The following is a 17,171-nucleotide window of genomic DNA, read 5'->3' as shown; positions in this document are numbered from 1 at the left end:
TCCCATTGGTTGATTTCTTAGCGGGAACATTTTTATCCTTGTTATTTGGCACTGCCTGATTCGCTTACTTCTCTCCTAGCTGGACATCGTTGGCTCACGGTCGTAGAGGTGCGTGTCCAGACAACTGCGGTCCAATCATGATCACAGTGCGACAGTGTGGAGGTTGGCATTCTAGCTTGCGACTAAATGAATGCGCGAAAATTCCGTGGCTCTACCTATAAGTAAAGGTGGGTCGCCAGGTAAAGATGGTTTGGGAACCACTGGTATGAATGAAGCCGTTCCGATGTGGCGTCGAAACTGGGAGAGTGTTTGACGGACAGCCTGTGGTTGGTGGGCGGCCGCCATGTCCGCGCTATCGCTCTGCGGGGGAACGTGCTCCCGAGGCGACAAACACTCGCCAAGATGGCGGCCTTATCTCGGGTGGCATCCGACACGACGTGGACAGCCGCAGACTATCGCGTCCCCACCTCCCCCCACCACCCACAACACCACACCACCACAGGGAAGCATTCTTTTCACAGACGAGAGAACCAAACTCCCGATCGTTAGAGGCAGGAAAAATTCGCGGGTTCAATGACCTTCAGGATGGACTCCAATATCCTCTACACACTCGGGAAAATGCCAACTGTCCATTGGCTGCTGACTTGTGAGTCGTCTCGACTGGGTGGCCTGTGATTCGACACTTCTATGAGTGAGGGTCTCTAATTGGCCCTCAGTCCTCCAGATTAACAGTGAACCAATGGCAGAAGCAGCATTAAGGTATAATTATTTGAATTTAGGCATAACACGAAATGAATTCGAGAATTTTTCAGGTCTCTACCGATCATGCATCTTCGTTTTTTTTTTATTGTAAATACATATGGCGGTGTTGATAAACTAAATTTAATGCCACACCATAAACAAGGCAACGGCATTTATTTGTACGCCGCCATATTTTTCGTTTGCCGTGTGCCCTGTGAATGTTTATTTTGGACAACTCATGACAACTAATGGTCAATTAGGTTAGGTTAGCTACGTTATAAATACTTTAAAACATTGTGGACGGTTGATTTGGTTAGGATAGCTAGGTACATTAAAGATACTGTGAAATCGTGTAAACGGTTTCCTAGCCCTGGATAGCTACATATTGTGCCCAAATATTATGAAAGGGAAAGGCGTCGCGTCGTGTGGACCGTCCCGAGGCGTGTTGGCAAAACCCTTACCTATGCTTGCCTCCGAGAAATGAAAGTTGCTAGCAGTGGGCTTGGGGTAGCGTTCGCTAGCACGAAATGTCGCACTGTTACAGGGAGAAAACGTGATTCAAACCGCGGTTGAGATGCTGCGATCACAAATCGTCAGCAAACAGTATCTAATTGAAGCCTGCGAACAAGCGCAGGTGCACTGGGTTGCACAAGATTACGTCGGAGTGTACAGTAATGGAAACAATTTAAAAATGCAAATTCATTATTTGGTTTTCTTCTTTAAAAATTCAAAATTAAATTCAAAATTCAAAATTTGTGCCCAAATATTATGATAAACGGCACAATATTAAAAAGGTTATTTGCCAAGCATCCATAAAATGATTTTACAGCATTTTTAATGTAGCTATATATACCTAATATAACCAACCATCCACAATGTTTTAAAGTATTTACAATGTAGCTAACCTATCCTAATCGACCGCAAAGGTATTGCCACATCGGTTTATACAATGAGATAGAACGAAAAAAAAAAAAAAGCGAGCATGAACTTCGGGGAACTTCGGGTGTGACTCTCTCGTCTGTGAAATGAAGGCTTCCCCACCATCACAGGGCCAAGTCACCGCCATTTTGTAAAACCCGAAGTTTCACGAGCGATCGCACATCAAAACAAAACTACTTTTTTTTTGTAACTGACATGAGTGTGTAATATTTTAGAAACATTTTTTTTAGTTATGTGTATTCAAACTGGAACAATTAAGATTTAAAAAATTATTTTTAAAATACATGGCTTTCATTATGACATTATATTCCTGTCTCGCCATTCAATATATTAATAATAATTATGGTGTGACGTGATGTTCTGTTCATTTGTAATTCATTTTAAAAACATGTATTCACAATGATGTAGTCCTTAGGATGCCAAATTTTTTAAATATTTTATTTACGTAATTCATAATTAATGTTTTTCTAAACAAGAAAATGTGTTCTGTGATATTTCTGAAATTTTTAAAAATATATATATGCCTGGGATTTAAAAATAATAATCTGCACACACAATAATATTAACATATAATAATCTGTACATATAATAATAATCTGCACATACAATAATAATCTGCATATATAATAATATGCATATATTATAATAATATGCACATATATAAATAATTCCACAGATAATAATCGGCACACAATAATATGAACATATAATAATCTATACATATAATAATAGTAATCTGCACATATAATAATCGGCACATATAATAATATGCATATATGTATATTAATCTGCACATATATTAATAATTGCACACATAATAATCTGCACACACAATAATATGAACATATAATAATATGTACATATAATAATAATCTGTACATATTATAATAATAATCTGTACATATAATAATAATCTGTACGTATAATAATATGCATATATAATAATCTGCAAATGTATTAATAATTACATACATAATAATCTGCACACACAATAATGTGAACATATAACACTAATAATAATAATGTGCACGTATAATAATAATCTGCACATATAATAATAATCTGCACATATATTAATAATTTCACACACAATAATATGAACATATACTAATCTGTACATATAATAATAATCTGTACATATAATAATAATCTGTACATATAATAATAATCACAATATTCGCAGGGGCAACAATATTTTGGAACCCCGGGTGATTGCTCAGCCCTGGAGTGGCCCACGCCTTGGCTTGTGGTTCTACTGTAGAGTCAACATGATTGTGAATTACCTGGATTCCGAGCTTTCAAACACGTGACGAAGCCGTAGATCATTGCTGGAACCCCAGTAGCGTGACGACGGCAACGCTAAGATTTCATAACTAGGGACCGGAAAAGTTCGCGGTTTCAATGGCCATTAGGATAGACTGCAAATTCCCCTGTACACTCGGGCAAATAACGCATGTTCATTGATTGCTGACTTGTGAGTCGTCTCAGCTGGTTTGTCTGTGATTCGATCCTTCTTTGCTTGAGGGTTTATAATTGGTTGAGATTCGTATATATGAACAGTAAGCCAATAGCAAATTCATCTAAAATGTATATGTATTTGACTTCTAGCCTATCGCCGAATGAATCCGCGAATTTTCCGGTCTCTATTTATAACCTATCACGTTCGACGCATCTATGACGTCAGCGTGAATAAAATGGAGTTCGAAAAACAATTTCCGATTACACAGAAGAAAAAAATTCTGCACTTTCACAAAAGATTCCTTTGGGAACCAGTTGCCAATAAATAGTTGCAATACTGTAAGAAATATATTGTAAATTTGTACAGCACATGACTTTGAAAATTTTTGCGTGTGTATGTATGTATATATATATGAAACACATGTGTTCCTGATAATACCGAGTATATCTTACAAAAAAATTCCGCATGATTTTATATTTTAATTCTTGTTTCATTCATGCGTAGTTCAACATTTTGAAGTTATGTTGTTTTACCGTGCTTATTAATATGCGCAGTCAATACTGGGAAGCTATTCACGGAAATTTTTACATAACTTTTTATCTATTTGAGGTACTGGGAACAACACAAGGCTTGAATTCCCGTGTAAGTATCCGAACCAAGTATTACTGCGTACACTATTTTGTAGTGATACTGTTGTTTACACGTAAATGTACAAATTTACAAATATCTGTAAATTCACACGTATATTTCTGTTCCAACACAATCTACTTTCAGTGGAATAAATATCGTGTCACATGCGCGGCGTTACTGAATTGCGTGTGTCATAAATTCGTTTTCGAAAGTTGGTTGAACTGGTGCAACATAAAATAATATTATTGTTGTTGTTTTATTTTTAAGGTTTTATTTACTAAATTTGTGTGTGAAATCTCTGAAATGCGTACACGCACTGTGATGTTTACAAATGAATGTTAAATTGGAATGAAACAAATTAGGTACTCTCTCAATTTGTTTATGGTTGTCCCTCGGGTGAAAACCGTTATTTTGCTGTCACCACGCCATCTTCGCTTCGCGCCGTTTTTTTTTTTTTTTTTTTACGTGACAACGTTTAATAAATCGATGAACGCCGGCTGCACGCACGAAACAGTGTCCCGTAGGCCTAACGCACATTGTCCCACTACGTATGTGTCCCGTTACGGTCATTGTACGCATGCGCAGTATCTCTGTTCCACTCGATTCGAACAACCATCGATTTGACTTTTCAATCATGTTTTCGTCGTTTGAATTATTAATATTATGTAATTTAACGATCGTCCACCGATTTTCAGCACAATCGGTACGGTTATTCAAAAGTAATGTTGAATATTCAAATACGTTTTTAACGAACAATGGTGTTTTACAGTTACACATAATAATTCAAATTACACCCGGGATCTTTTGCACAAAGTTTTACAAAATATTGTAACACATTATAAATAAGTTTGGTGTATTTGGGATGCGTATTTGTTATAAAATCGTGTTATAAAAACTGGCGGACTACATACGTTTTTAAAACTTCCACAACACAAAACAACATTTTTATAAATATATATGTAACATCTGAAATAATCGTGGCCGTGTGATTAGCATCGCTGACTACCAATTCAAAGGTTAACGGATCGAAACCCGGCCGCTGCGATACTTTCAGTTTTTTACTTGTAAAAATAAATACGGCGCGCGCGACACTATAAAGTAATAAATATATTTGAATTAATGAATGCAAATAAAAGTAAATTTATCTATTAAATTGTAGATATCATTTCACTCCTTCTTTGTATCCATACAAAATAGTGATAATTCAATAAAAATGATTCAATTTTATTCATAAAAGTATGCAGTGGTAGATTTTATCATACAAAAGATAGAAAAATTAAAAAAAAATTCTTCCTCTAAGAATATAATATTTTTAATGCCTAAATGGTTTGGTTGCAAAAACCTATTACAGCTCAGTCTCAGGCCGAATATGATATTTCATTTTCTTCTGGATCAATCATTTCATCATTGTTTTGTTATGACGTTGTCACGTTAAACTATCGTCCGTAAACCGACTTTACAGACAACAAATTTTTATTCATTAAACTATGCAATCATTTCATCATTGTTTTGTTATGACGTTGTCACGTTAAACTATCGTCCGTAAACCGACTTTACAGACAACCAATTTTTTTTTATTCCAGAACAATGAGCGACGAGGATTCGTGCCGTTAAAAAGAAAACGGTAGGAAACGGAAAGTTTAGCGAGTCAAGGTCTCGGCCGGCTGCGTGACTCAGACCTCGTCTGTGGTCGCTGGCCATTACGAACATAGTTTTACATAATCGCCAGCGGAGGTAATCGGCAGGCATTCCGTCAGGTTGGAAATTAGGTCGCGTTCGCGTGTTTTTTTTTTTTTTTTTTATCCCTCGAACCTGTTTGGCTATAGTCCGTCCCACGCATAGATCACAGTGCGGAGAAAATGGCGGTTACTGTTGCCACATTAATATTAAAGAGCTTGTTAACGTTGGAATTTTAATGTGTATACCATATTAAACTAAAATAATTTTAATTATTATTTAATGTAAATGTTTCATGAAATTTTTTTTTTTGACGTGATAACGTCTTATAAATCGATGAACGCCGGCTGCACGCACGAATAAGTGTCCCATTACGCACATTGTCACGTTACGCCGTGTCCCGTTACGCTCATTGTACGCTTGCGCCGCATCTATCTCTCTTCCACTCGATTGGAACAACCATCGATTTGACATTTTTCGAGGCACATTAAACTTGAAACACTCCCATTCGTTTCCTATTTTTCCTATCATCGTCCTATCCTTAACAGAATAACACAGATTGGAAGAAGTTAAATAGCAAACATGTAGGTATTAAAGTTATAGTTAAAATAATCTCTTCGTTAAAGTAATAAACATATTTGAATTAATGAGTGCAAATAAAAGTAAATTTATCATTTAAATTGCAGATTTCATTTCACTCCTTTGTATCCATACAACATAGTGATAATTCAATACAAATAATTCAATTTTATTCATAAAAGTAGGCAATCATTTCATTTATGTTTTGTTATGACGTTGTCACGTTAAACTATAGTCCGTAAACCGACTTTACAGACAACCAATTTTATACCAATAAGGACTTAAAAAAACTTGGGTTTTCCATTCAAAAAAATAATAAATTTTGCATCATATTTAGAGAGGGGTGCTTATGTTTTTGTACTACCTGGATTGTTAATAAGCCAATCTACCTCCTTCATGCTACATCCACGTGTACACACACAGCTCACGCAGCATTTTTATCGTGTGCATGCTCTGGTTATGCGCCAACGTACCGTATTCTCGTACGCCACGGGATGAAGTCGTTAGGACGGCTTTGTTCTCGCAGCTTCGAGTGCCGAGTTCAAAGGGGACTTTGATGACGTGACACCCAATGGCGGCTTCAGGATGACCTTTCGGGAGGGGCTATCGCACAAAGAAAGGTCGTAGTTGCAAAAAAATGAAAGTGGTCAGATATTGGCCTTGGAATATTATTTACAAAATACAGGGTTTCAAATACAGAACCTTAGTAGCTCCATGCAACTTTTGATGAGATTAAAGTTTAACATATGAAATTAAATATGTAAGTAAACATAAATGTACACTAATAAATAAAGTTGGTCTCGGGAGGGGCTATCGCCCCCACCGCCCCCCCCCCCCCTTCTGGAGCCGCGCTTGCCGACACTTCGGAGGATCACTATACCCCTGGAGGGGCAGGGAAGTGGAGAGGGCGAACGACCCCTTGGCGAGCGATAGAGGGCGACGAGAGACTGGCCTCGTGTGCGGCGGACGGGCGAGCGGTGCGCGAGGCGGCGTGTTGGGACCGGCGTGCGCGGTTAGATACTAGCAGTGGACAGAGCCACTGTCGAGTAGAGCTCCAGTGGGTGAACTGCAATGAGTACTTTAATGAAGTGCGATTAATTTTTTGGATAGGCATTTATAATGTTGTAATTTAGAAAAAAAAATGGGGCGTGGCTGTGTCATGGGCACGATTGTATGTTGTACGTAACAGGTAATATTTTCCATAAAAAATATATAATACGCTATTTTATGTATGTTATAATCATGTTTGAACACTAAGAAGTAGTTTGTAGGCCGTCATTATATATTTTTGGTTATATACTATATTTTTATTTAACATATATATATACACTGTAACTATTTTACACTAATGTTTTATACATGCAATCGATAGATTTTGACGAGAGCTGACGATTGAAACTCAAATGAACGTCGTAGCTTCTCCGAGTCGAAAGTTATACTAAACGGAAATCTCGAAACGCAGCAAAACGACCTAAAAATGGCGGCGCTTCCCCCCTCCACCACACGCAATGCGTCACAGTCCTCACTTGGCGTAACGAATTGTTAGATCCTTTAGCTATCCAGTGGTGTGATTAAATTTTTTGATGGAGACTATAGATATGTAGCTGCAACGCCGAACTGTATCCCCACGAATTTTGTTATCATTCGGTTTTTTTTTAATTGCCTCCCACTATGGAAGCAATTTTAAAGACGTATTGACGTCAAAAAGTGCAAATAGAGGTTAATAAATAAATCTCTTAATTAATTTTGACTATTCTTTCCGAACCTGTGTTACCACACGTAACAATACTGAATTCTAATACTGTGAGAGAATGAAAACTTTCACCCGGGGTCGCATGGCTGGGTCGCTACGGACACCTGAAAGCTCCAGCGATATAACCGGTTCTTCCAGGTTCCAGAAGAACACGAGAGTTGTGGGCTCGCTCCTGAAGTGTGTCAACAGAAGGCGCGGCTTTCAGCTGAATTCCGAACGAAACTCAGTTTGCAACCTTTGGAAAACGTACGTGTGGTTTAAAAAGGCTTTTCTGATCCGTAATAGGATAATTAAGAGAAATGATGAGGGTACATGGAAAATATAGTTCTGGGATAGACGGAGCCAATTAAGAATTTTTTTGAAGTGACAACGTCTAATAAATCGACGAACGCCGGCTGCACGCGCGAAAAAGTGTCCCGTTGCGCACATTGTCCCGTTATAGAGTGTCCCGTTACAATCATTGTACTCATGCGCCGCATCTATCACTCTTCCACTCGATTTGGAACAACCATCGATTTGACTTTTTCGAGGCACATTAAACTTGAAACACTCCCATTCGTTTCCTACTTTTCCTATCATCGTCCTATCCTTAACAGAATAACACAGATTGGAAGAAGTTGAATAGCAAACATGTATAAAAGTAATAGTTAAAATAATATCTTCGTTAAAGTAATAAACATATTTGAATTAATGAGTGCAATTAAAAGTAAATTTTTAACAATGAATTGTAGATTTCATTTCACTCCTTCTTTGTATCCATACAAAATAGTGATAATTCATTAAAAATGATTCAATTTTATTCATAATAGTATGCAATCAATTCATCAATTTTTTTATGACGTTGTCACGTTAAACTATCGTCCGTAAACCGACTTTACAGAAAACCAATTTTTTTAGTTTAAAACATTTATTAAAAAAAAATTTTGCATTAGAATTTCTGAAATATCCTTTCTCGTCCTATTTCATTAATTATGTCATATAGTAATAGTCAATTCTTACATCTAAGTAAATGTAACTGAAAAAGGCAATTTGGGTTGAACCTTTTTTTCTTGTATTAAAAAATGTTTTGGCTCTGTTTGACCTTAATAAGTTCAATGCCTTGGGATTAATAGTGACTAAAATTCTACAAATAGCTTTTCTTTTGAAATAATCATTAGGGTTTGGAAGCGAATTTTATTTTGTTTCAGAATGTATACAACTGTTATAACACTATCAAAATACATTGTATTGTGGGTTTAGAAACATCAACAAATAGTAAATTTTAAAAAAAAAGTACTTTAACTCATTATGAGTATTGGTAGTATACATAGTATTAACTCAAATGTTAACAAGTCGATTGGTGTCAGTCTGGTAAAAGATGGCACCATTTGCTCTCTACTGCAATCCAAGCGTGAGACGGACTATAGTCATGCGGACGTCACGTTGGTTGTAAGCAAAGAGGCGGGGGCGAGAGTTTTGCGCGTGGTTTTAACCGATACAAGTCATCTCTCGATGTGGTGCGTACGGCCCATATGTTGGGGAAAGCCTTCATTTCACAGACGAGAGAGCCAGCCCGGAAGTTCCCCGAAATTCATGCTCGCTTTTTTTTCCGTTCTACCTCATTGTATAAACCGGTGTGGCATTAAATTTTGCGGTGCATTATAATAGGTTAGCTACATTATAAATACTTTAAAACATTGTGGATGGTTGGTTATATTAGGTAAGAATAGCTACATTAAAAATACTGTAAAATCATTTTATGGTTGCTTAGCAAATAACTTTTTAATATGTAGCTATCCAGGACTAGGAAACCGTTTAAATGATTTCACAGTATATTTAATGTAGCTATCCTAACCAAATCGACCGTCCACAATGTTTTAAAGTATTTATAATGTAGCTAACCTAACCTAATTGACCATTAGTTATGAGTTACAATGAACAAAAAAAAACACCGAAGATTCACGATCGGGCGTTTGGCTCCCTCGTCTGTGAAAAGAAGGCTTCTCCTGGAAGTGAGCTGTGATCCCGGCAAGTCTGACGTTAAGTCCGCAAGCCTCAGTGCGCATCCGTCCTGACGTGAAGAAACCCCGTACTTTAGCCGTGTTCTCTCCGGCGAATTGGTGGCTCCGTGGGAGAAATTCCCGTTCCGCCGCAATGCGCCAGTCGCCCGGGAAGTACAGACGGGAAGCCCACGATTCACTCGTCCTTCTGGACATACCCGAATACTCACGTTGGCAAGCCTTCTTTCAACAGACGAGAGAGCCAAACGTTCGATCGTGCATCTTCGGTTTTTTTTTTTTTTTTTGGTTCATTGTAAATAAATATACAAGTCATGATAACTAATGGTCAATTAGGTTAGGTTAGCTACATTATAAATAATTTAAAACATTGTGGACGGTTGATTTCGTTAGGATAGCTACATTAAAGATACTGTGAAACCATGTAAACGATTTCCCCCAAATAAATACACATGTTGTGGTACGGAAAAAAAAAAAGGCGAGCATGAACTTCTGGGGAACTTCGGGTTTGGCTCTCTCGTCTGTTGAAAGAAGGCTTTCCAACGCGATTGTGACACCATCTATCGGGGTGACCACATAACTACACGCAAAAAAAAAAACAACAGAATAATGAAGTATTTATGCCACGTTTGCAAACTGCAAAGTAAAACCTCTTTGTGCCCTACATGGAACAGCTTGTTTGCCATCACCAGACGTCCGTTTTGTATACCTACTTCCCTAGTGTTTTTACACTGTGCCGCATTGTTTAATTATGTCAGGGGTGATGAATTATGATAACTGCTACCTTTGTCAACTTGTCAGAAAATGCATTTGCGGGTCTTCATATGCTGACTTTAGCTCAGCGTGAACAACGCACAGGTGCTGGTGTGAGTTCTGAGATTAAATGGATGTGCCTATGAATGGGTGGGTGGTTAATTACAGGGTGCACATGGTGTGAGTTCTGAGATGATAGCATCGAGAGTGTTCAGCAGGTTTGGAAATGGTGTGAGTTCTGAGATGAAATGGATGTGCCTGTGAATGGGTGGGTTGTTGGTTACGGGGTGCACATGGTGTGAGTTCTGAGATGATAGCATAGAGAGTGTTCAGCGGGGTGGGAACTGGTGTGAGTTCTGAGATCAAATGGATGTGCCTGTGAATGGGTGGGTTGTTGATTATGGGGTGCACATGGTGTGAGTTCTGAGATTAGAGCATCGAGAGTGTTCAGCAGTTTGGGAAATGGTGTGAGTTCTGAGATGATAGCATAGAGAGTGTTCAGCAGGGTTGGGAACTAGTGTGAGTTCTGAGATGATAGCATAGAGAGTGTTCAGCGGGGTTGGGAACTAGTGTGAGTTCTGAGATGAAATGGATGTGCCTGTGAATGGGTGGGTTGTTGATTATGGGGTGCACATGGTGTGAGTTCTGAGATGATAGCATAGAGAGTGTTCAGCGGGGTGGGAACTGGTGTGAGTTCTGATATCAAATGGATGTGCCTGTGAATGGGTGGGTTGTTGATTACAGGGTGCACATGGTGTGAGTTCTGAGATGATAGCATCGAGAGTGTTCAGCGGGGTTGGGAACTAGTGTGAGTTCTGAGATAATAGCATAGAGAGTGTTCAGCGGGGTTGGGAAATGGTGTGAGTTCTGAGATGATAGCATAGAGAGTGTTCAGCAGTGTTGGGAACTAGTGTGAGTTCTGAGATGATAGCATAGAGAGTGTTCAGTGGGGTTGGGAACTAGTGTGAGTTCTGAGATCAAATGGATGTGCCTGTGAATGGGTGGGTTGTTGATTACAGGGTGCACATGGTGTGAGTTCTGAGATGATAGCATCGAGAGTGTTCAGCAGGTTGGGAACTGGTGTGAGTTCTGAGATGATAGCATCGAGATTATTCAGCGGGGTGGGAACTGGTGTGAGTTATGAGATCAAATGAATGTGCCTGTGAATGGGTGGGTTGTTGATTACGGGGTGCACCTGGTGTGAGTTCTGAGATGATGGCATAGAGAGTGTTCAGCAGGTTGGGAACTGGTGTGAGTTCTGAGATCAAATGGATGTGCCTGTGAATGGGTGGGTTGTTGATTACGGGGTGCACCTGGTGTGAGTTCTGATATGATAGCATCGAGAGTGTTAAGCAGGGTGGGAACTGGGATGAAATAGACTGGACTGTGAACAGCTGGAGTGTTGATCGTGGCCCGTGCCGATGTGTGCCGCAGGCGATGCCCTCGAAGGAGCCGGAGATGGGCACGCCCGTGCAGGAGTTCTACCGGGACACGAGCGTGCTGGTGACAGGCGGCACGGGCTTCATGGGCAAGGTGCTGATGGAGCGGCTGCTGCGCTGCTGCCCGGCTCTGAGGCAGGTGTTCCTCATCATCCGCAGCAAGAAGGGCGTCGACGTGGACAGCCGCGCAGAGCAGCTCTTCAACGACCCGGTGAGGGAGCTGGATGGCATCACGCATCAACCCATCCGCCAAAACTGGCCCCGCCACCTTCAGTTCTTCACCACCACCATCACCATCATAATTTTCGCCACAACCATCAACGTCTTCACCAGATCACAGCGCCGCACGACAAAACCAGCAACTAACCTGATCGCCGCGCGCGCTTGCACACAGATAGCGTGCACGAATTCGCCCGCGCCTCGATCACACACAAAACCTAAGCAAACACAACGTGGCACTCAAAAGAGTGTCACAAGCTAAAGTAGGAGGTTCTCATGTTACTGCACAACTTGATGGTGGTCTTGGTTGTTGTTTGCCCAGCTGTTCGACAAGCTGAAGCAGGAGGTGCCCAAGTTCCGGCACAAGGTGACGGTGGTGTCCGGAGACTGCTCGCTGCCGCAGCTCGGTCTGTCCGAAGCGGACCGCCAGCGGCTAGCACGGGAGGTGGACGTGGTGTTCCACGGCGCCGCCACGGTGCGCTTCGACGAGCCGCTCGGGGTCGCCATGGACATCAACGTGTTCGGCACCCAGCACATCCTGCAGCTGGCCAAGGACATGCCGCGCCTCAAGGTGTGCCTCACGCTCCCCGACATTCCTCCTGGTTGACCATGGTCGTTCGTTATCCGAGCAGTTTGTGTGTTAGTAAATACCATCTAGTCACGTTTAATTATTAGATGCTGTTTTACTTTTGGCTAATGGACACGTGCCATCCCTTCTGCCGTCAGGGAAATTGACAGGAGAGAATGCAAGTGTGGGTACATTAGAATTTCTTCTGTTCATTCAGGATATGCATCAACCAGATACGAAACTATGAAACTTTAATTCATTTCTTTCAAGGCGTCTGGGGAAAAGGATAAGAATTACCCAAAAACAGATCTTTTGAGTGCATACCCGTGTACTTTTTTTTTTTGAACTCCGATGATTCTTCCTTGTTATTTTGTAATCACTGAACTTATAGAATGACTTCAAATAATGTTTTTTTTTTTTTACATTTTATGTCCTTCAGATATTTTAAATATATGTTTTTTTTTTATGAAAGGGACCAGTTTGGTGATGGATGTAGAAATTTCTTGAACCAACATTTTCCAGACACCTGGTTTCCTATCTGAAACAATTTATTCTTTGCAATGCAAGTGTTGTCAGCCAGAAGTTCATAAGGCGTTATCAGCCAAGTGAAGCACTTTAGACATACTTTTAATATACATGATGTCTCTTAACTCAACTTAAAGCCGAGAACAGTTTATAGGACAATTAATCATGCTTCTGAATATAAAAAAAATTTCAAAAAAATTTAGTTTTTGAGTTATAGGCATATGTTAAAATGTTTTTTTTTTTTTTAATTCCCACTCTGCGCCAAATTGTTTGATACCATGATCGAAATATTTTTTGTAGCTATTCAATCATAAATAAATAGCCTACTATTGATAAGAATTGAAAATTAATTCAAACATGCTCTACTTTTGTGAGGAAAAATCTTTGCATCACTTACTAAGCAACAATTTTAATCGGGTAAATGTTTCTATTGACACTGTAAAAAAATTACTTTGCTTTCTTTAGCAAGTTATTTTCATTAATTAGCCATATTTTCGAATAAGTTTATAAAATAGCACAGTAAATTTTTTTACAGCATGACTAGTACAAGATACTCGATTACCAATATTATTTTTCACGTAAGTCTTCCAGATATTTTCTTTTTACATACAAGTATAGCTTGTTTTATTTTATTTTATTTGTTATCAGTTCTGGGATACTCTATATTTTTCAACTTTTTTTTTCCTTCGTAATGGACTTCTAGCCGAAGGTTGTCGGTAGAATTCTGACTCATCCTGTGTACTCGTTGATGTTTAGGCGCAAAGCTGCAGTTAAAAATGATGACCCAGATAAAATTTCAAGAAGATCACAAGGAAAAAATAAATAAATAAAATAAGTTTTTTTTGAAGCTCAAAGAGCCAAAGATATGAACGCACGACTACGCAGTGAAACCTCGCGCGACTGAAAGTTGCGCAGCGGAAGCAGTTGGGATGTTCGCAGTCCGATTATTTTCTCTGAGCGAGCGAGCGAAGGAGCAGAGTCGAAGGTACCTAATTAATGCCCGCTTGTAAGTGGAAGGTTTCGCGGCCGAATGACGTCACACTCTGTGCACACGAGGTGACTTAACCTTGATGACGTCAGGTTACGTGTCTCGGATCTGTTGTTCAGAAAAAAATAATTCTGTTACGCGCGTTTCTGGGAAACAGAAAACTGAGGTTTCCGTGACGAAGGACGATATTTTTATTTTATTTTACATAGAACATTAACCATTTACGTAGCCAGGTACTAAGCAGGTTCTTAGTACCAAAGTTATTGGAGGAAAATTAACCATAGTTCAAACAGAAGAATACTTATATTTCGCTGTAAAGCATTACCAAACTTAACCTACGTGTTTTTCCATTGACTGCTGATGACTTGCAAAATTTTGGTAAATGAATGAGTGAAGGGGTAAATCTGTATACTGACGTATATTTTTCCAAGTAGTAATCGTGGAAACCAGTTTCTCTGTTGCGAAATAAGAAGTCAGTGTTGAAATAAATTAAATATTTTACGTGTCAAGGTATTACAATAAAGCTTAACCTGGTTGCCTGGCTGATTTACAGTTACAGGGGCTGTAGCCATTCACAATCCACTCGGTATTTCTGAAAGGTGGCTGTGTCTGATTACGAATAGTATTTAAGGGGCCCGCTTAGTCATGGGTGTATTGATGTTAAGGCCCCCACACACGATCACTCCAGCTCCCAGTTAGAACAGCTCAGCCTGGATTGAATTGAGGCCCTCTGCTTAGGGGAAAGTTGCCCAAAATGGGGACGCTAACATATTTTGTCTCATAGAAAAGAAATTACTAATGAATAAAAAAATCTCTTTAATTCATTTTGTAGGTAAGTTCATGTATTATCATAAAAATTATATGTTAGTGCAAAAAATATAATAATATGGAGAAGAAATAACTTTAGTTCCAAAATGATCTTCTACCCCATTTTCAACAACCAGTCGGACAAAACGGGGTACCTACAACAAATAATTAGAATGTTGCACAACATTTTTATTAGAGGTTATTTAAATGTAAAAATAAAAGTGAAAACATGAAACACTCATAAAAAGATACACTAATATCATCAATGAATTGCATTTCAGTCATTTTTAGTTTTCCAAAGAATATTCACACTGTAGATAGTCACACACTTGCTTAACTTAAGCTATTAGGCACAAAAGTCACATATAAATGTGTCATTTTCTTCTTCAGCACTCGAACAGGCTCCTTGACAACTACAACACTGAATCCATATCTCTCTATTCTTTGAATGGACGTATAGTTAATTACAGAATATGCAAGCCTCGTTTGTTTATTTCTCTTCCTCCTCTTCTTCAGATGATGCTGAGTTTTCTACCTTCCTTTGCTTACTTTTTTTTGATCTTAAGATTAGTAGATTTATGAAGTCTTTTAAGAATATTTGTTTTTTGTTTAACACATTTTTGTGTGTTCCTTTCCTGTTCTTCTACTTCCAGTTCTGCTTTGTAAGGGGATGAAGTCAGTATGACTGTTTTTCCTCTCCTCTTGTCATTCTTTACTTTTTTAATGCGTTCTTTTTCCTGGGGAGGTGGCATAAGCACTTTTGGTGAAATTATAAAAACTGAGCCACATGACCTAGTTGTTGATGGCTGGGACTCTTCCATTGTTGTAGATGTGGAAGTTGATGGCTGGGACTCCTCCATTGTGTTAGGCTTGGGAGAAGATGGCTGAGGCTCCACCATAGTAGGTCTGGAAGAGGATTACAAAGACTCCACCATATAAGGCCTGGAAATAGATGGCTGGGACTTCAACATCATAGAACTGGAAGTAGGTCTAGATGGCTGAGCCTCCACCATCATAGAATTGCATGAAGATGTTGATGTCTGGAGTCCCGTTGTTAGTACTGTAGGACCACTGCTCCTAATATCTGTCATTTCCTGCTGTTCAAAACTATCAGTTCTACCATGTGGCTGTTCTGTAGTTTCTGATGGTGCAAATAGATGTTCAGGGAAAATATCTCGGTTCAAGGGATAAATCCCGGTTTTTTTTCTTCAAATCCTTTCATTGCAGTTTGCACATTAGCTGCTCTAGAAAAGACAGCATTGAACAGTTTTCCTATTTGATAAATTGTAACACAACGTCCAGGGTGATTTATCAGCCATTTTCTAACCTCTTGTTCATAAAAGGCAGAAAGTGGTGCCATGAATGACACATCGAGGGGCTGCATAGGATATGTTGTGTGTGGAGGAAATGTCAACAGCACAACATTATTTTCTCGAGCAAGATTTATCAGTTCCAAACTCTTTGTATGGAAACTGTGGCCATCAAGGATTAACAACACTGGTTTCTGAGGTCCTGGGTTAGAAAACTTTAGAAACCTCCTGAACGAAGCAAGGAATGTTTCCTTGGCCAGTCTCGTGGTACACAGCGAATGATCCGGGGGAGGGGAGGGGCATCATCCATCAAAAGGCGGTTTTCTCTCTTTCAAGGAAACACAAACATAGGGGGCATAAAATTACCTGCAGCATTCATACATATTTCTGCTGTCACAAGCACCCCTCGTTCTGCTGATGTCAGACAAAAGAATTTTGGATGGCTTGTTTGGTACTGTCAACACACCTCCTTCATCAACATTGTAAACATCGTTGGGTGAGAATTTATATTTGTTAAACAGGTATTCCAACAAATCAAAGAATTTGCCGACTGCTATACGATTGAAGCCCTTTGCTCTTGCCATAAAAGTTTTCTCAGGATCACGTTAAGTTAGTGCAGGATGGTGTTTTAGAAAAGCATATAACCAGTCCTTCCCAGCTATTTTCTTTTCTGTATTAAATACATGAGGGAGGTTGTTTTTGTCAGCTAACTCAAATGCGAGCGTTCGTAAATCTGTGAGAGTTAGGCCAAACAACCTCTGCTCCAAAAATAATATGTGATCCACTA

The 17,171-nt window shown here is 39.3% G+C and overlaps 1 protein-coding gene across 1 annotated transcript in view; it reads left to right on the top strand.

Moving 5' to 3' along the window:
* LOC134540559 (fatty acyl-CoA reductase wat) overlaps window positions 1-17,171 on the top strand; it is a 72,531-nt gene that overhangs the window by 37,321 nt on the left and 18,039 nt on the right. Inside the window, exons 2-3 of the mRNA XM_063383375.1 lie at window positions 11,963-12,178; window positions 12,509-12,757. Of these exons, the coding sequence (XP_063239445.1) occupies window positions 11,966-12,178; window positions 12,509-12,757 (462 nt within the window). The 5' untranslated portion in view covers window positions 11,963-11,965. The remainder of the gene's footprint in view (window positions 1-11,962; window positions 12,179-12,508; window positions 12,758-17,171) is intronic.

The sequence above is a fragment of the Bacillus rossius genome, chromosome 17 (assembly GCF_032445375.1).
Source record: "Bacillus rossius redtenbacheri isolate Brsri chromosome 17, Brsri_v3, whole genome shotgun sequence".
Taxonomy (NCBI): domain Eukaryota; kingdom Metazoa; phylum Arthropoda; class Insecta; order Phasmatodea; family Bacillidae; genus Bacillus; species Bacillus rossius.
The sequence above is the reverse complement of the archived record's forward strand: the minus strand, read 5'-3'. Positions and strand labels throughout refer to the sequence as shown.